At 41.4% G+C, this 21,571-nt stretch overlaps 1 protein-coding gene across 1 annotated transcript in view; it reads right to left on the minus strand.

Moving 5' to 3' along the window:
* LOC136881056 (glycine receptor subunit alpha-3) overlaps positions 1 to 21,571 on the minus strand; it is an 865,119-nt gene that overhangs the window by 165,003 nt on the left and 678,545 nt on the right. The window contains exon 4 of the mRNA XM_067153659.2: positions 4,563 to 4,786. Within this exon, the coding sequence (XP_067009760.2) occupies positions 4,563 to 4,786 (224 nt within the window). The remainder of the gene's footprint in view (positions 1 to 4,562; positions 4,787 to 21,571) is intronic.

The raw sequence follows: 21,571 nt of genomic DNA on the forward strand, positions 1-21,571 counted from the left end.
GATACTGAAAACATTACTTCCTCGTTCTTGTATTTCCTAATATGCCTGCAGCGCGGGTCTACTGCTCGGTGCTAGCGCCACAGTGGCTAAAGTAGTCCCTGCGTGATGTTCGCAAAGAAGCGAAGTGAAGTGGAGAGGCTGGGAGATATACTGGAGGGCGATGTACAGACCAATGTCGGTAGATGCAGATTGGGTTTCGGCCGCGGCTGGTCCGTGGTCCAACAGCTCTGCACTCTGACCGGCCAACCGAGCGGAGGAGGGGTTGCCACGGCTCTACGCCTCTGCATTCGGGAGACGGGAAAGGGCGGCACTTTACGGCTGGCCTCAACCGTCGGCTGTCCTGAGAATGGTTTCCCTTTGTTTTCCATTCTCCTACATTAAGGCGAATGCCGGGACAGGTCTTAGTATAGTCCACGACCGCCAACCCCCTCACCTTCTCCGAGCATCTCCTTCAGCGTAACAAATCTCCCGGCCTGAGACACGGCGTCACCGTCTAAGAGGCCCGCCTCCTCCTTCAGGGGGGAATGAAAACATTTCAGTAGTAGTAGTAGTAGTAGTAGTAGTAGTAGTAGTAGTAGTAGTAGACCAAGGATAAACCATTCTTAAATTCAAACCTTCATTATTAGACAGGACTTGTTCGTGAACAGTTGAGAATTTCTTCTGAAGTGTAAAGAATTTCACCTTGTTTCCTGGCACGGCAGACGCCTAAACTAGAGGACCCGAGTTACTCCGCAGCATTCCTTTTTAAATAGGTCAGACAAGTCGTCTTGATATGTCCGTCACTGTCATATTGTTTTGCCTGCCATTTTCAATAGTTTTATGAACATTTCGTACCGGTAATGTAATTTATCGCAGGTGTATGGGTAGCGTGCATGTCTCTTACCCTGAGGTCCTGGGTTCTATTGCCGGCCAGGTCAGGGAATTTTACCTGGATCAGAGGGCTGGTTCAAGGTACACTAGCCTACGGTGATTGCAATTGAGGAGCGATCTGACGGTGAGATGGCGGCCAAGAATAAAAATAAAGCCCGAGAGGATTCGTCGTGCTGACCACACAACACCTGATAATCTGCAGGTCTTCGGGCTGAGCAGCGTTCGCTTGGTAGGCCATAGCCCTTCGGGGCTGTGGTGCCATAGGATTTGGTGATTTGGAGTGTAATTTATGACACTTCTTTCCATACAATTTTCACTGTGTTTCGACCATCGGCCGTGTCTGGATCTTAACATTTTCAAACGATCTCGTCCGAGATAGTGCAACATACAGTTATTGGTCGAGGCTGAATACTGGTTCCGGTGAGTAGAGACCCTCTTTTCCAAGAGGTTGTCCCTGCGGCTTATTACTGGTAATGGACATACAGAAGTCTTGTCGACTTGATAGCTTCCCGTCTCTCCGTACATCGACTGTTTTTTCCTAGCAGCGTGTAAGTTACTAGGAACGTGCTGCCATCTATTGATTATATTCAGAAGTTTGGGAAGGTAGAGGAATCAAAGAGTATCTAGCAGAGAATAGTATTCTTCCATAATCAGACGAAGTGTATAATCTCTGCTGGTGAATACTGTGCTCCTGTATGGAAAAACAGTATTCACACAACAAAGATTGATGTCCAGCTTAATGAAGCCATGAGAGTGATCACTGGTACTGTCAGATCTACTCCAAGTCAGTGGTTACCTGTCTTAGCTAATATTTCCCCGCCAGATCTAAGGAGGAAAGCAGCTAAGGTAAACTTGCTCAAGGAGATCTCTTCTCATAAGATGCCCTACAACACCCACCAATAACTCGTCTGAAATCACGCAAACCACCCTGGACTGATTTTAAAAGTATCAGTTCTTTCGATATGACCTCTGAGTGGCGACAGCGTTGGCATGTACATCCACCCAACAATGCTCACTTGGTTCAAGATCCAACAGAGAAGGTTGAATGATTCGAACTGCCGCGTCAAACCTGGTCGAAGCTGAACCGAATTAGGACGGGTCAAGGGAGGTGTGGCTACATGTTGAAGAAATGGGGTTTCCGTTCATCTGCTGACTGCGACTGTGGAGCGGAGGAGCAGAAAATGGAACACATTGTTAAGGAGTGCCCACTTCGAGCATTTAACGGTGAACTGAGGCTTCTACACCAAGTGACTCCGAGTGCTCTGAACTTGTTGTCAAAGTTGGACATTTCCATTTGATATTAGTTTTTTGTGTACTTGTAAAGCCATACGATATATATATATATCTGGCTTCACAGGTAGTAATCAAACATGGCTGCATTACTAAGGATGAAAATCACATACATCAGAATATTACTGAATGTGTTAGTCGCTTTGCAACCCGCTAAGATAGAACGTATTGTGGGCGAGGCTAAGCCTTCGCCTGCAATTACTGAAGTGATCGTTTAATGATTTTATTTTATGATTACTCAATGTTGGCTGAACTTAGAGGCCTATCAGTGTCTCATAATTCACCGGCAGGTAATTCCGGAGAGAATAAAATGGAAATGAAGCAAATCGATGCAGTAGAAAGGAGGAACACATTTCCCAGAGCTGCTTTTAGTAAACCGAAAATGAACCTTACATGCATTATACAATAGGAGTGCGTAAATTCGTAATGCAAGCATACATTCGTACAGTACGGTACAGTAAGGTTAATTTTCCTTTACACATGGGCATAGGAAAATGAACACAACGAAATTTGTTCTGATGGACTGCATAACCATATGTGGCTGGGAGGCGTGACCAGTCTTAAGGAGAATAATCGATAGGAAGAGCTTTGTGGAAAACAACCTTTTACCGGTGAAGCGACGATATGGATAAGAACTGACCCGGTGGTGTGGAACCTCATCACTATGGTATTCCTATTTGGAAGACGGACGTCAAGAAATCTACGAATGAACTGAAACCATTTCTCACCTCGCATGGCACTTCACAATGGAAATACGTTCTTCTATTGTAAACATAGCCTTTTAAACAATGTTCTACTAAAAAACTCTCATTCCGAAATTAATTTGCCAATATAAAAGTGTTAAGACTGGAGTGATAACAGCAATGCTAAACTCTTGTTGCCAGTTCACTGAGATGACTTCTTTTGTCAGTCTCGCATATTAACATCATATCACCTGAAGCTGCGGGTAACTCCTCTACCGCAGCTGCAAATTATGAGATCACTGAATGACTAGCATCACACCTGTCTTGTACACTCGAAATCTTTAGTATCTCGTGGCCATAAATATTCATTTCAGGAAAGAAATCAGCACAGCCCTCAGAACCACCCAGTATCTGCTTGGTCAGATCCTCAGATGCGTTTAACACATGCACACATCTGAAGAGTGAGGGGAGGTGGAGAAAACGAAGAGGGTATCTAGCATGAACGAAACACATGCGGTGGGGAAGGTATTTGATTCCCCGCCTGCCCACACGTTCCCGTGGCTCGACAATGAAGGGAGGAACCACGCGGCTCCTTCAAGGCAACAGACGTAATGTGTATGTCAACTCATCGACGGTCAAATTCCCCAGTTTCTTTGTAATTATAGTGTGCGAAGTCTGGCCGAAATGTTAGCGGTCTCGACTATGACTTCATTATCAAATGGCATCGCGCTCAACGACAGTAAGGAAGAATGGCCCTTATTTTCGTCAATATAGGCCCTTTTAACTACTACTATTATTACTACTACTACTAACAATAATAATACCGGGCGAGTTGGCCATGCGGTTAGAGGCGCTCAGCTGTGAGCTTGCATCCGGAAGATAGTGGGTTCGAGCCCCACTGTCGGCAGCCCTGAAGATGGTTTTCCGTGCTTTCCCGTTTTCACACCAGGCACCTTAACTAAGGCCACGACCGTTTCCTTCCTACTCCCAGGCCTTTCCTATCCCATCGTCGCCATAAGACCTAACTGTGTCGGTGCGTCGTAAAACGAATTGTAAATAATAATAATAATAATAATAATAATAATAATAATAATAATAATAATAATAATAATAATAATAATAATAATAGTAATGATAATAATTATAATTCTTGTCCTCAAAAACCAAAGTAAAAATAACCTGGCTTTAAATATGATTATCAGAGACGCAAGGGCGTTTGGAAAACCGTTCCTATGAAGTTATTATCAGCGCTGATCAAATTTTTAAATGCCATATATTGGGATGGGATTACATCTTGAACACTTCATCGCACTAAATTACAGTTAATTAATTGTTTTCCTTGATTAGGAAAAGCTAGTATAGCCAGAATGTTTAACCAAGGAAGCATCTTAATCATTTCCGGAAAAAATGAGTGCGTAACGTTTCAAGCCACACCTCCTGGAAGACGAACATATGTGACGTAGCCTTGGTTACTTCTCCTTCATCCTCAGGGTTGACCAAAATCTTCGCCCAAACGTTATCTCTTTCCATTTCCGCCCAGAATTCTTGTGATCGAGATTGTACAACTTTAAAATAGAAACCTTGTAGAACTACCAGGCTTATTAGCAGAATGTATTTTGAGTAACTACTGTCCCACACCTGGTTCAAATAAAATTTACACCTTCAGTAATTCACAATCACGACTAATATTTTCTCTTCTTAGTATAGTGGATATCTCACCTGAGCATGTATAGAATCTCCCCATCCGGGTTGATCCGCACCAGCACGTTGGGTACTGTAACGTACTGGAACTCGGCGTGCTTGGCGTTGGGGAAGTACACCTCAGGCTTCCAGATCGCCTTCACCAGGTTGGGGTCGTTGAGATCCAGGGCCTCTGTGATTTCTGCGTGCTTGAGACGTTCGTCCTGCCACTTCTGACGTAGATACAGGTCCACTTCATAGTCCTGTAACAAACAAACAGCCGTGTTCAGAAGGTTATGCCGTTGCTTCTTGTTAAGGACTTGGGACTTCCAGATTTAAACCACGTGTAGATAAGTACGAGTGAGGTTTATATTATTTATTTTTTTAATATTTTTTTATTAATAGGTCTAAAATAAAGCTTGACTCCAATTACAATAGACTCTTCAAAAAAGTAAATTAGATACAAAGCGTAACTGACAATAAATAAATAAGTAAATAAATAAATAAATAAATAAATAAATAAATAAATAAATAAATAAATAAATAAATAAATGTCTACTTGGTCTACTGTATTTTGGAGTTTTTAAACTTTTAAGTTCAGGTGATTGTTATTCCTGCCCAGGGATTATTTATTTGCGAATTGACACAACAGTGTAGACATCTGAGCCACAAATGTTATCGTATAGATTATATACGATCTACCTTCATAGGAGCCCTTTCACGACTAGGGGATCTTTAACTTCAGAGAGTGACGTCCCTCACAGGGCCCTGAGGTAATCCAGGCTTTGATTCCACAGCCAGCCTGCACACTTTCGTTCATGGAACGAACTGACTACTTAAGGCACGGGTTGGGAAGCTGTAAGATTGATTTCTGGAGATAATACGTCCGAACAACACCTTTAGATGGAAGTCACATCAGACAAATGGCAAGGTCACTAGAATCTCCCTCTTATACAATACAAAAACAAAACAAAACAAAACAAAACAAAACAAAACAAACAAAAATAAAATCGAAGACAAAAATGAACAAAACCAAAAATGAAAAAATGAAAAACTAGCTAAATAAACAAAAATAAAATAATTTCATCTTTCCTATCCAACCTCCCTTGCTCAACTCCTTTACTCTAGCGACTCCGGCTGTAATGAGTTCGTGAGTCCTATAAAATGTGTCACTTTTCCGCCTTTTCTCTTTTTTTGTCGGTGCTTTCCTCCTACGAAGCATCAGTCCACTGCTCTTTCCTGTCTGATTGGAGTTAAGAGGAAATGAAATTTGAAATTTCGTATGGTTTTTAGTGCCGGGATATCCCAGGACGGGTTCGGCTCGCCAGGTGCAGGTCCTTCTATTTGACTCCCGTAGGCGACCTGCGCATCGTGATGAGGATGAAATGATGATGAAGACAACACATACACCCAGCCCCCCTGCCATTGGAATTAACCAATTAAGGTTAAAATCCCCGACCCGGCCGGGAATCGAACCCGGGACCCTCTGAACCGAAGTCCAGTACGCTGACCGTTCAGCCAACGAGTCGGCCAAGAAGAGATGATTATCTCGTTATAGATGCACTTAAAACAATAACTCCTGAAGATGGCTTTCCGTGGTTTTCCATTTTCACACCAGGCAAATGCTGGTGCTGTACCTTAATTAAGGCCACGGCAGCTTCCTTCCAACTCCTAGTCCTTTCCTATATCTCATCGTCGCCATAAAACCTATCCGTATCGGTGCGACGTAAAGCCACTTATCAAAAACAATAAAAATTAAAAAAAGAACCAAACTAACTCTCACTACGGTACCACTAAAACAATAACAATGTCAGTATCATAATCAACACTAGCGCCCGACATTTAGGCACAATGCATTTTCTAATCTGGGAGAATATATCAAAGTGTCAAATAGAGATAAACATGTTTCCGTTCATTTTGGAGCGGTAGGACCAATTACTACTTTGTCTATTTTAGTTTCAGCTGGCTGTTTCGAAGTTTATTATCTTTTTTTGAGTTGTTATGGATATTTTCTACTATTATTTACATATTAAAATTACAAATCGCTGGAAATAAAACGTCAATATTTCTTCCTTTCTTAATCTGCTTACCTTCCAGGGTTGATTTTCCCTCGGACTCAGCAAGGGATCCCACCTCTACAACCTCAAGGGCAGTGTCCTGAAGCATGAGACTCTGGGTCGGGGATACAACTGGACCAGTATCTTGCCCAGGCAGCCTCACGTGTTATGATGAACAGGGCTCTTGTGGGTGGGGGTTTGGGATGGGGTAGACAAGGAAGAGGGAATATGAAGCGTTCGTGGCCTTAAGTTAGGTACCATCCCGGTATTTGCCTGGAGAAGAAGTGGGAAACCATGGAAAACAACTTCAAGGGTCGATGAGTGGGAATCGAACCGCCTTCTACTCAATTGATCTCCCAAGGCTGAGTGGACCCCGTTCCAGACCTCGTGCCACTTTTCAAATTTTGTGGTAGGGCCGAAAATCGAACCCGGGCCTTCCGGGGTGGCTTCTAATCACACTAACCACTACACCACAGAGGCGGACCAAATTTCAGTCTTCTTCTTCTTCTTCTTCTACTTCTTCTACCGCTTTTCCCACACCTGTGGAATTGCGAGTGCGTACTGTGTCGCACTTGTGGATTTGGCCCTGTTTTACGGCCAGATACCCTTCCTGACGCCAACCATATATGGAGGGATGTAATCACTATTCCGTGTTTCTGTGGTGTTGGTAGTGTAGTGTGTTGTCTGAATATGAATAGGAAAGTGTTGGGACAAACACATTCAGTTCCTGGGTCAGAAGAATTCATCACAGGAGATTAATATCTCCGACCTGGCCGCGAATCGAACCCGGGACCCTCTGAACCGAAGGCCTCAACGCTGACCATTCAGCCAATGAGTCAGACGCGGACCAAATTACAGTATAGTGTATAAATAATAAAGAGAGCAACTTCAGTTTAATTTAATAGACCGGACTAACATTTGCTCAAACGATATTTTGTGTTACACGAATCCCTACTGAACATTTCACTGCACAAGCCAACTGGGCGAGAGGACTATCGGGCCCCGTAGCTGCTATGTGAGATTAAGAACTAAAATGTGATATAGATATGTATTACATAAGTAGTCACTTACATTAAATAATTTTTTATCATTTGTGCCCATTTTTAAATGCATATTTTAATTATCTTCCTGCCTATTTTCTCAAATTTAATCAAACTGAATGCCTGAACCTCCGGACTTTATACATCACATAATCATTAACCACTAAAATAACAACAGCGAGGACAAAATGACTTTTATAGATGAATGCATATTTATTTTGACATAAGTTCTATAGTTAAACGATACCTTTTAGATCTGATGGCATTTTATAAAAGATGAATCACATGATAAATTACTTGCATAAATCTGAATTGGCAGTGACTTTGTTTTCTGTATTGAATGTTTCAGGGAGTTCTGTATAGTCTAACCTTAGTGTTGTGAATAGCTATTTTTACCACAAAATAGCCCTGTGCACCATATAATAACCGGTAGCAAATGAGGTTGTCCTTCATCTCAATGGCTAGTAGAGGAGATCATCCGTTAATATTACCGTGTTATTACAAAAAGTAATGTGGAGTGATCTACGTTATTATCCCTTAGGACAGTAACTGACATTGTGTCAAAATAAATTGCAGTTTTAATGATCAAACCGATACACAAACACTAGTCAGTAAAAACAAAAATGTCGAAAAATTGTGGGGGGAGAAAAATGATATGTTTGTAGAAAAAAAGGGGATTATATTACCGGTCCGCATAGCGTAATGGGTGTAATACACTAGTCATCACCGGTCCTCTAATTACAGACCATTTACCCATGCAGAGCTAATGGATGTTTGCAGTGGGCTGATATTTTACTCTGCGAAGGGCAAACTTGATATTTAGCAACGGAAGCTTTGCTTTCCTTGTTCTGTCGAGTGTCGAATTGAATATGTGTACGATTTTAAAAATATTTTAAAAGTAAGTACCGTTTTGATATAGAAAAAAATTATGCAATTCATTAAACTTTTTTTTTTACATTTAAGGCTGTATCATAACTACTTCTCACCATACGTTCCAAGAATATTAAGCCATTTATCATTTCGTCAAACCATCTTCTGAATTCCATCGTTATAGAATTCTGCCACTTGGTGTGCCAGCCACTGAAGCACGGTCGTTTTTAGATCAATCACTCACCAGTGATCTGCATTTAGGGCAGTTCCCCAGGTGGCAGATTCCCTATCTGTTGTGTTCCTAGCCTTTTCTTAACTGACTGCGAAGAATTTAGAAATTTATTTACCATCACCCTTGGTAAATTACGGCGAGATAATTCATATTCCTATAAACGAATATTTGCCACGATTTGTCCTCTTGAATTCCAACTTTATCATCATACTATCAAATGCACCCGTGCTTCGCTACGGTATTCTACATTGTATACGAATATCGAGGAAAATTACTCTACATGCAGTGAATAATATTTTTTAAATTGTATGTCTTTTAGCGTTATCCAGAAACAGCAGAGGGAGGTTACCATACGTTGTTTCCAATGTAAAGTGCGAGTTGCGGAGTTGTGATGATAACGGCAGCCTCACTTGCTTACTGCCATTCACAATCGAGTAGGCAAGTTTTAATTACAGTGGGAAGCTCCATTACCACCTGCGCGGTCTCAATCGATTTGGGGAGTTTTCGTTACAATGGAAGGCGCCCTTTACTACTTTCAGATATATTACAGTTGAGGAGTTTTTGTTATAATAGCAGGCAAGTTCCCTACTGCCAGTGAAAATTGAGTTGTGCTGTTATCATTATAATGACAGCACCCTTTTCTTAATGACAGTCACACCGTGTTGGTGAGTTTCCATTATAATATCAATAATAAAGCCTAACAGGAGTAGGGATGTTGCGACCCCATCGCCCAGTGGGTAACCGTTGCAGTTAGCCACCCGAATATTGGCAGGAAAACCATACCTATTTAAGGTCGGAGGAAATGTCTACCTTTCGCCAGAAAACATCATGAGGCCCTCTAAGGCTAACAATATTAGTTGTACAATGTTGGATTATATCCAACCCCTAAAATGAACATTAATATCATGGAACAAGCTTCTTACGAATTAAATTACCCTGAAGACTAAATCAGGCTTTCGGATTCCAGAGTGCCTGACATTTTGAAGCTCGTGAGTGAATTGGATCACCACAAGAACATTGCTAAATTCAAGAATAAGAGAAAATACTATTTTGGAACATTGAACATCAACTCCCTTATTCAGGTTGGAAAACTGAAGCAGTTAACAGCGGAGCTACATAGACTCGACATCTCGATACTGGCCCTCCAGGAAACGCGGTACATAGATGAAGAACCCTTTGAATCAGATGGGTTCAGAATCTTCAAAGGAAAGGCCGGAAAAAAGATCATGAAAAGTGTACCGCAACTGGGAACAGCCTTTTTAGTAAACAAAAAGTTTCTAAACTTTATAGTCGACTTCGAGAGTGTAAACTCAAGACTATCGCTCATGACGGTCAAATCAGCGAATAAGAAATACACGCTGATAAATGCTCATGCACCAATAAATGAGGATAATAAAAAGAACCCCGATATTGGTGAAGAGTTTTGGGACATCATGGGGGATGAAATACTCAATATCCCAAAAAATTAACATCAAAATTCTCCTGGAGGACTTAAATGCACATGTGGGGCGGGAAAGTAATTACATTGAAATAGTTGGAAAATACCCGGCACACAATAGGACGAATAAAAACGGAGAAATACCGATCAATTTATGCAACATGAACAACTTAAAACTGTCCGACTCGTTGGCTGAATGGTCAGCGTACTGGCCTTCGGTTCAGAGGGTCCCGGGTTCGATTCCCGGCCGGGTCGGGGATTTTAACCTTCATTGATTAATTCCAATGGCCCGGGGTCTGGGTGTTTGTGCTGTCCCCAACATTCCTGCAACTCACACACCACACTTAACACAATCCTCCTCCACAATAACACGCAGTTACCTACACACGGCAGATGCCGCCCACCCTCATCGGAGGGTCTGCCTTACAAGGGCTGCGCTCGGCTAGAAATAGCCACACGAAATTAAAACTTAAAACTCATGTCTACCCACTTCAAAGCACGCCCCAACACAAAGTAAACATGGGTATCAACAAACCCCTTGCTGGACGAAGTTCAACTGGACCATGTAGCGATATCCAAGAACAATTACAAGGAAATTCATAATGCCAAAGTTAGAAAAGCGGTTAATGTAACATCAGAACATTACTTATCACAGATTAAGATGACTTTCATACCCGGACGAAAAACGCATACCTGTGGCAATAGAATGCAAAAAATGGACCGTGAATTACTCTTCGAAGAAATGAGGGAAGAATACAGGGAAAAGCTACAGGTGTCAAAAAATTGGAATGAAGTGATAAAAAATCTGCAGGAGCCAGCAGTTGAATTAGCATCTACGAAACGTCGAAGCAAGCATTCATGGTGGAATGAAGAATGCGAAAATGCATAAAAGAAATATTTGAGGCGTGGAAATCATGGAATGAGAATAAGACTGTGACAAATTTAGAAAAATCACGAAAAATAAGGAAACAAACTCACCAAATACTGAGAATAGTCAGAAGAAAACACCTTAGGGCAGAAGTCACAGAAATGGATGAGAACTTCAAGAAAAACAATACCAGATTATTCCATAGGGCCTTTAAAAGTAGAATCAAAGGCTATATAGCTCCGAGCCTGCATTTCAAGAAAACAGTCGGAACTGTGCCCTGAACAATAAAGATAACTGTAAGATCCTTGAAAAGTAGTTTGAAGACCTCCTTAACTGTGAATCGCCACGGGAAAAATTGGAGATTGAGAAAGACACAATCCAGAACCCAGATTCTGAACCACCAGATGAGGAAGAAGTAAGGGAAGTAATAAACTCCCTAAAGAACAACAAAGCATCTGGTGAAGATTGAGTAATAGCAGAACTGTGAAAGATAGCCAATGACGCCTTTATCACTGAAGCCACAGAACTGTTCCGGAATATTTGGATATATGAAAAACTACCAGAAGACTGACTAGTGGCATTAAAACACCCTCTACAAGAAAAGGGACCGAAAACAGACGTCAATAACTACCGAAGAATATCACTTAACTGTTACGTATAAGATTTTTCTAAACTCCTATTGAACAGACTAACACCGCAAATTGACCACAAGTTGGGAGAGTATCAGGGTGGCTTCAGGAGAAGGCGCTCTTGTCAGGATCATATCTTGAGTCTAAAAATGATAATCAATTGTTACAGTGCGTGTCCAAAGAACATCTTCATCTCTTTCGTTGACTTTATAAAGGCATAAGTTTCAATAGATAGAGACACATTGATGGACATTTTGAGAGAATAAGGCATCGATCAAAAACACTCAACTTACTTGGGTTAAAACTAACAAACACCCTATCCAAAGGGAAATTTCCTTCCAGATAAAAACAGATCTGAGACAGGGTGACAGCTTATCACCAACACTGTTCAACATGGTTCTAGATAAGGTCATGAAAACACTGTGGAAACATAATGACTCAGGTGCTATAATAGGTAGTAAAATAAACATGTCAAATCCAAGTGTTTGGCCTTTGCTGATGATCTGGCACTTTTCGCTGAGACAGAAGAGGAAGCAATAACACAGATGAATGAATTACAGGAGATAGCCTAGAAAACAGGTTTGAAAATCTCCTTCACAGAAACAGAGATGATGAGCACAGACAGGAATTATGTGAAAAGAACAATGAAGACGAAATATGGCGAAGTGAAGGTCACAAAGCAGTTTAAATACCTGGGAGAGATTATCAGCAGCAACGGGATGGATAAAGAGACCATGGAAAATAGGAGACTTAAGTTGGAAAGACTAAACACTGCCACTAAAGCCATTTACAACAAAAATAATATTTCCATTAATGCCAAACTAAGACATTATTATGCTGTGGTAAAACCAGTGATTCTGTATGGGGTGGAAACAGCAACAGTAAAGAACCTGGAAAAACTACTAAAGATTGAATGGAGAATATTAAGGAGGATTTACGGCCCAAGGGTGGTGGAGGAAAACTAGAGATTACGATCAAATAAGGAGATATACAAAAGAACAGAAGACCTGGAGACAACAATAAGGAAAAAACGGTTGCGATTCTATGGACACATGGTCAGAATGTATCCAGCAAGGTTAAATAAACAAATTTTTAAAATAAAATATACTACTTGAGGAGCCAGGAGGGATATGCCAAGCAGATGAAGGAAGAACTCAAGAGGTTAGGAATTGCAGATGAAGAATGTCGTGATAGAGACCAATTCAGGAGAGGACTTTCCAACATAAAAGTTCTTGTGGAAGAAAAGAAAGAGTGCAGAGGCGGAAGATGGACTAAAGAGAGAAGAGCGCAACATTTTGAATGAATGAAGGTACTGTGGAGAAAGAGGAAGGAAGAAGGGATGATAAGAAGGAAGTGAAGTGGTATTGGCGTGGTCCTAAGTTTGGCCGGCTCGCAAGAAAGAAAGAAAGAAAGAAAGAAAGAAACAAAGAAAGAAAGAAAGAAAGAAAGAAAGAAAGAAAGAAAGAAAATAAAGCCTAATGCCAGTCATATTTTAGATGGGTAAATTTGTTTATAATGGCGGGAACACTTGACTATTCCCAAATTCAACCGGTTATGGGTGTTTTGAACAAAATTGCATGGGCAATTGATTTCTGCCAGTCAAATAGAAGTATCTCCTTACTAATACTAGTTACAAAGGAGTTGGAGAAGGATCCCATTCCTACTGCCAGTCAGAGTCGATGTGGAGAGTAATGACTACTCCTGTTGAGAGTCACTATCGATGTAAAATATTAATTATAATAGCAAACACACCCTTTCTACATCGCTACAAATCGACTTAAATGAATATATATATAGATCGACATATGAAGTATATGCATGTTTACAATATTGCAAACCTTCATTTACAGATTAAGAGCTGCTAAACGATACAATCACCACATCGACAAACGGATTGTACCATAAGACGCCTCATGTAGGGGCCTAAATGGCTGGTATTAAGATATTTTCTCCTATCTCATCTATTTATGGGTGAATTTGAGTTAGAAACGTTGAATACGATGAAATTTAGGTAAGGTTTTCTCACAGTGCTTTACTTTTGGGTACTAACATGACAGTTACAAACATAGAATTTGGGTGGGCCAATGTTCGTGTAGAGTTAGAAGTTTTTACCTTTCGTATAAGTGATTCAAACTACGAATTATACGCGTACACAGAGCAAATTGTAGGTATATTCGAGAAATACGAGATACAAATCTAACATATAAGGGATAGAGATATGACGAAACGCCATAGGACCGAAGTTGAAGATCACTCGAAATTGAACTGAGATTGTGCTATCCGTTCTGTGATACGACTTACTGTTTAGCCGTGAAATACCTCGAAACGAAGGTCTGCGCCGAAGTTAAAATTGCCTCAATATTTCGAGATTTTTCGGACATAAAAATGAAATATTTAAAGATCTTGGAAGTTTTCCGTCAATCTGTTCTACTTTTAAACCAGCACTCAAGATGATTCGTGTACTGTACTAATATTATTCCACACCATCTTTCCGCTGACAGCTCGGAGCATACCACTTCGTCCAGCAGCTCGTCGGTTTTCTAGCTCGTCTGGCAGGTTGCGCCTCAGTCTTGCTCTGGGGGAGGGGGTTAAAATGAGGACTTTCAGGAAACTAAAGCTAACAAATATGCAGATGGTCGTTATTACGATTGAAAGTTATAACTGTACGAAAATTTCGCCAAAATAGTCACTGTGCAGACACACGGTTCTTATGATTTTCTTTATATAGATAAGGAATCTGATCTACGTACAACACCTTCTGGGCTATGTCCGATGTACATGGCCTCCAAAACCGACCGTTCATGATATCTCCCTTATTAATCCTCCTATCGAGAAAATGCATATGAGAAAAATGTTTTAGAAATGAACTTCTACCAAGGTTGGTCGATTTCCAGTTAGGTTGGTCTTATTTATATTGTGGAAGAGTAAAATCACTATTTCGGTTCCCTATAAACCCCCAGTCCTTTCCGGGAATTTGACATGGTATGGATTTAATAACTTACTTTGGACAGGTGGATGCTAAATATGAAGTTTGGTTGAAATATCTTCACTAGTTTCCAAGTTATAAGAAACAATCTTTACATGCACCCGCTCTTAAGTCCGGTGGGACCTGAACCGCAAAACGGTCCGTTAATGATATCTCCCTTATTAATGCTCGTATAGAAATGATGCACATGAGAAGAAAGGTATAGAAAATTGATTTCCATTAAGGCAGGTAGATTTCTACTAAGTTTGGTTGTGTATATTTTGTGGGAATGCAAAATCACGGTTTCGGTTTCGTATAAACCCCAGTGAATTCAATGATTTAGAAACAATATTGGCCCTAAAACCTACCCAAGGACAGGTGGATTCTGAATATGACGTTTGGTAGAAATATATCCAGTAGTTTTCAAGTTATAGACAAGCAAACAAAAAGCAGACACACAGACAAACAGGCATCAAAGCTAAAAAATATGCAGATGATCATTATTATACCTGAAACGGATAACTGTATGGACATTTTGCTAAAAGAGTCAATGTTCAGACACACGGTCGTTACGATTTTATTTATGTAGATCGAGATCTTTTCTACTTTTAAAAACAGCACTAAAAATGATTCGTCTACTAATGTCATTCCACGCCATCTTTCTGCTGACAGCTCGGAGCATACCACTTAGTACAGCAGCTCGTCTCCTTACTCCCAAGTCTTCCCAGCCCAAACTTTGCAACATTTTTGTAACACTACTTTTTTCTTCGCAAATCATCCAGGACTAATCTAACTGCTTTTCTTTGAATTTTTCCAAATTCTCGAACCAAGTAATTCTGGTGAGGGTCGCATATACTGGAACGATACTCTACTTTCGGTCTTACCAGAGATTCGTATGCACTCTCCTTTACATCCTTATTACAACCACTAAATACCCTCATAACCATGTGCAACGATCTGTACCTTTCATTTAAATTTCCGTTTATGTGATTACCTTAATGAAGATCTTTCCTTATATGAACACCTAGGTACTTACAGTGATCCCCATAAGGAACTTTCACCCCATCATCGTATTAATTAAAACTGAGAGGACTATGCTTATTTGTGAAACTCACAGGCTGATTTTTAACCCCGTTTATCATCATACCATTGCTTACTGCCCATCTCACAACATTATCGAGGTCATTATGCAGTTGGTCACCATATTTTAACTTATATAAGCTCTATAACAGTGTAATAATATCATCCGCAAAGAGCCTTATCTTTGATTCCAGCCCTTCACTCATATTAATATAAATAAGAAAACATAAAGGTCCAATAACGCTGCCTTAAGGAATTACCCTCTTAATGATTACAGGATCAGGTAATGCTTCACATGCTCTAATTCGCGAAGTTCTATTTTCTAGAAATACAACCACCCATTCAGTCACTCTTTCGTCTAGTCCAATTGCACTAATTTTTGCCAGTAATCTCGCATGATCTATCCTATCTAATGCCGTAGATAGGTCAATCACAATACAGTCCATTTGACCTCCTGAATCTAAGATTTCATGCTGAAATCCTCGTCATAATCGTCGAGGCGCTGACCTCCTAAATGCTTTTTCATGTGCAGCAACAAGTAATAGTCACTAAGCGCTAGGCCAGGGCAGTACTGAGGATGATCAAATTGTTCCCAACCAAATGAAGCGATGAGGTCTCTAGTTCGATTAGACGTGTGAGGTCGCGCATTGCCATCAAGCAAAAGGATTCTCCTGGTCAGCCAAGGAGTTTACGTAAGGTCTTACAATAAAACACAGCATTTATTCTGTCACTCCGATACAGAAAACCCACAAGCAACACACTCTGCCTGTCCCAAAACACAGTGCCCGTGACTTTGCCAGCTGAAATTGTTTTTGCCTGTACTTCACTTTCTTGGGTGATGTTGAATATCTCCATTCCATGGATTGCTATTCTGATCTAGCGTAAGTTAAGCCACTCACTGTTCGTCACCTGGGAGAGTTTGGCTTAAGACTGCATCACCTTCAATACTCTACCGCTTAAGAAAAGTCACAGCACTGCCTACGCTCTTTGTTTTATGCATCTCTGTCAGCGTAAGCACAATTTCCGACAATCTAAGCGTCCTGCCACGATTTCATGTAGGACACTGCTTGAACTTTTCAGGCAACTCACTACTTAATGACGAAATCGTAAAGGATCTGTTTTCTCGAACCATTGCATCAATTCTTTGCACCAAGTCTTCAGTAATGACACACGGTCGCCCGCAAAGCTTCTCTCTGTGGACGTTAGTACGGGCCTTCTTGAAATGCTCTAACCCATTTTCTTACCATTCCTTCCCTCATACACTTCACTAGTCTGCCGATTAATTTAAACGGTTTTCACGTCTCTTGCATTTAGAAACCTAATCACAGCGCATACTTTACAATTCACAGGACCGTTAATTTTAGAAAGAATTTTCAATATGCACAAAGAAACGTAAATATGGACGAATGCTTCCGTAATGGCGTTTGTGGCTAGCCGAAATACAACCTGTGACAATAAAGTTCGGTGAATGAATTCATAACGTTCAATCCGGCAACACTGGCGATACACAACGCTGCACCTGCGTAGCAGCAGGTTTTGACCACCTGCTCCCAACGTTGTTCAGTTGAGCATCGTGTGTGTGCTGTGTAAGGCCTGTTTGATACAGTGCATGTTTAGTGCGTTGGTTCTGAACTGCGAACAGGAACATGAACGACCAAAAGATCAATGCACAGTTTTATTTTAAGCTTGGCAAGGCACCAAAAGAAACGCATGCGATGCTGGTACGTGTTTATGAAGATCAAGCACTGTCCCTGAAGTGTGTGTACGAGTGGTTCGCCCGTTTTCGAGGAGGTTAGGAAGGATTTTATGACAACCCCGTAGCGGAAGACCGGCGACCGCTGTCAGTGCCGCAAACATTGAGAAGGTGAGGACATCAACCACGAACGATCGGTGATTAACTGTGCGCATGATAGCGGATGAACTGTAGATTAACCGTGAATCCGTGCGACAAATCGTTACCCAGAAGTTAGGGAAGAGGAAAACGTGTTCTTGCCTTGTGCCACATCACTTGACTAACGATCAGAAGCAGGCACGTTTGGAGGCTTGGCAGGATTTTGTCGAAACGGTGGATGCGACACCAAATGTATTGTCACTGAGGATGAAACCTAATGTCTCTGAAACGAAACGGCAAAGCATGGAATGGCGTTCTCCGTGATCCCCTCGTCGGAAAAAGGTCAGGGCCTATTCCCACGACTCAAACTCGCTTTGAAAGGAAAGAGATCCAACGACACGTGACGAGGCTTTTGAATACCCAAAGGAAGCCTTCTTGTAAAGTTTCCAGGACACGTTTCACCGATATCAGCAGTGCATAGTTATGGGAGGGGACTATTTCGAATGACAGTAAGGTCACTGTCGTGCATTGTTCATCTATGTTGACAGTACAGGACTATTCACCGAACTTTATTGTCACAGGTTGCATGTAGGTATCAACCGCGCATATGCAAACGACGACCAAAACGTTATAGCGGCCATATTTAACAACGGTTCTTACTTAAGAAAGCATGGTAGTAATTTGAATAGTGAAACTTTACGATACTGCAGTTATTTACTGCACTCAACTTCTAACAACATAGAAAGATACCATCCCAAACCATCTTCATTGCCTGTGTAATGGTTACTAAGATACAAGTGGTGGCAATAGGTTCTTAGAGGGAAGGCTAGAAGTAAAGGAGTAGGAGGAAGTGCAAAGACAACTGCCACTAGTAGATCGAGTAATTAAAATATCGGTATATGTATATCTTAGGAACAATGGCGGCATCATTGCTCTACATCGTCAGGTCCGGCTAGTGACGAAAGAATTGTGCTTGCGACAAGCGAAGTCCTCTATCATTCCCTAGGGCGAGAACAGCGCATTCTACTTTCGAAGTGTCGAATATGTGAATAAATGAAGTATACCCGGTAGTGACAAAGCCATTCGTCTGGAGTAGTTTGTAGGCTACCTCGCGGAATGCGTATTTAAAACTACGTTCCTTTTAGACACGAGGGTTTACTACTGCCGGAGAGGGAGCTCACCGGAGAACAAGTTAGTCACCCCAGTGCGCACACACAGATGGATAGTTAAGCCTGTACAGATGGTGCAGCGAACGAGTCCCGCGCTCAACCTCACGCACATTGCCTCTACATGAGCATAAGGCGGTAGCGATCAGTGAGTCATCGATGTTTCAAGCGGACAGTGTATGGAAACATGGGTAGATGTAAGGATGTGACAGATTGGCAATAAGTGGCAGTCGGGTTTGGCCGTGCCCATGGCCATACGGTGCGTGAAGTTGTTGGATTTGTCTGTGTTTCGCAGCAGACTGTTCAACGTGTGTGCAAGTTAGTGGTGTACTACACGTGGCCACGAAACACGACGTCAGAATTATGGTCGGAAAATGATCCTGACTGAGAGGTACCGGAGACGTGTTTCACGTCTTGTGAATCAAAATCGCTACCAAACCCGAAAGGAATTTTTGTAGTCATTGAATGAACGTCCATGCCAACTTGTTGGCGAGAGAACATTGCGACGGGAACTGGATGCAATGAACATTTGGGGTCGGTCGCTTCGCAAGAGGCCATTGTTCATATAGACGTATGAAGCTGCGCGTCTTCAATGGGCTAGAAATCATCGAATGTGGACAGTAGCTGACTGGCGAAAGGTAATGTGGTCTGACGAATAATTTTTTGCCTGTATTCCAATGACGCACGTCGTCGAGTGCACTGAGGCTCAAATGAAGCATTTCATCCTGGATGTGAGCAAGGTCAGTTTAAAGCCGGAGGTGGGTTTGTGATGGTTTGGGGGTGTTTGAGGTGACCACTAGCATGAATCACCATGTTTATTTAAACATTCTGGATGATCAAATGTTGCCTTTCAGTCAACATCTGCATGATGAGTACGCTATTGATACCCCGATTTTTCAAGATGACAACAGCAAAGTTCATGGGGCTTGACGTATATGTGATAGGTTTCATGAAAACTCCTTCATCCTAATACATCCCGATTGGCCAGCAAAATCACCGGTCTTGAACCTGATTGAAAATCTAAGAGACATGTTGGAACAGCGGGTGAAAGGTCGACATCAGCATTACCACAATCCTCAGCGAGTGGCTTAACCTGATTGGGACGTACCTGCACAATTACAGAGGCGGAGTTAGGTAAGGTAAGGGTTATTCTGCCCGAAGGCAGGTCCGAACCTCCACAGAGGTGTTCCTGAGCCGGAGTTTACGTGCGGTAGGGTGGCCAGTTCCTTTCCGCTCCTCCATTCCCTTACCCCCCACCAACAGCGCGTGGCAACCCATCCAACTTCTGACCACACCCAATGTTGCTTAACCTCGGAGATCTCACGGGATCCGGTGTTTCAACACGGCTACGGCCGTTGGCAGAGGCGGAGTTAGCTGGTATTAAATTATTGTTGTTATGATTTCTCCACGGGTGACTAACTTTTTGTCCGGTGAACTTATTAATAATGTTGATCAGTGTATAGTAAAATTCTACACTTCAAAAAATTATAAAAACCCACAAAATAAGCCTTATATTTTATAAATCTTGGGCCAGAATGAGTGGCTCAGACGGTTGAGGCGCTTGCCTTCTGACTCCAACTTGGCATGTTCAATCCTGCCTCTGTCCGGTAGTATTTGTGCTCAAATACGTCAGCCTCGTGTCGGTAGATTTACTGGCACTCAAAAGAACTGCTGCGGGACAAAATTTAGGCACCTCGGCGTCTCCAAAACACCGTCAAAGTAATTGCCGGGACATATAAATCATTATTATTATTATTATTATTATTATTATTATTATTATTATTATTATTATTTTTCGGGAGATATTGTGGAACACAGAGGTGTAAGAAGTATAATTTAAAACTCTAAAATTAGAAATTTTATTTCTTTCCTTGTTTTCTGTGTTTCGTTTCAGATTTTAAACTTTGTTAAACAAGTAACGGTTAAATTAAAGGGGAGCTCTTCAGCTCTTATATAAATAGTTATTCAAATCAGGTACAATAGACATAATGATTTTTAACAAAATAATGAGTTGGGTAGCTCAAACGTTACACTAACACCAAGAGCACTACTGCTCCAATCAATTAAAAGTCAGGAGAGACTGGGCTCCAAAATTTGCATTAGAAAGAGCGCCTTGGCCCCACACAACTACCTAGGAGAATATTCTCCAAAATTTACAAGCTTCCAGCCTTTCAAAGGCAGAATTCAATTTTTACATTAGGTTAACAACAACCAGTTTGCACTGTCTTATCCGCTCGACAGTGTAAGTTACATTTAAATATCAACACAGGCAATAAGTGCCTATTGTACATGGCCTTAGTGAAAAAGAAAAGTTTAAAGTTACTGGCCGTAGATCAAAATATTAGGAGGCGAACATTTGCACTCCTTTGAAATACACTTGAAAATACTTAAAACCCTATGCGGGCTTATGGCCCAAGTTTACAGAGGCTAAGCCTGTACTACGGAGGTGACTAGATGAAGAGAAAATTTAAATTACAAAGGGAAATTTTAAAGTTTACGAAATCATGCTCACTTCAATACAAAGTTGAAGGGGAATACAAGAGGGTTCAAACATTTTATTTCCTAAGTTAGACTAAGATCATAGGTCTGCTTGAATATTTACATAGAAAAGATGATGTTAAGATGTACATTAAGAAAGAATTTTGAAACCTTCCCCTTAAGTTAGCTTTCTGAGACATTGCATGATTAAGAGATGTCTACCATTACCTTGAGCTGGAGGGCGTTCCGGAGATGGGCGAGGCATGTCCCCTGCCTCCTCTATGAACACCCTATACTGCTGGACTGGAGCGATCGAATGACTACATGGCCCAAAAGGTCCCAGGTTTTATAACGGAGAGGAAGGTTCCAGAGTTCTCTGGGCCGAAGCCATGGA

Source organism: Anabrus simplex, chromosome 9 (assembly GCF_040414725.1).
Source record: "Anabrus simplex isolate iqAnaSimp1 chromosome 9, ASM4041472v1, whole genome shotgun sequence".
Lineage (NCBI taxonomy): Eukaryota > Metazoa > Arthropoda > Insecta > Orthoptera > Tettigoniidae > Anabrus > Anabrus simplex.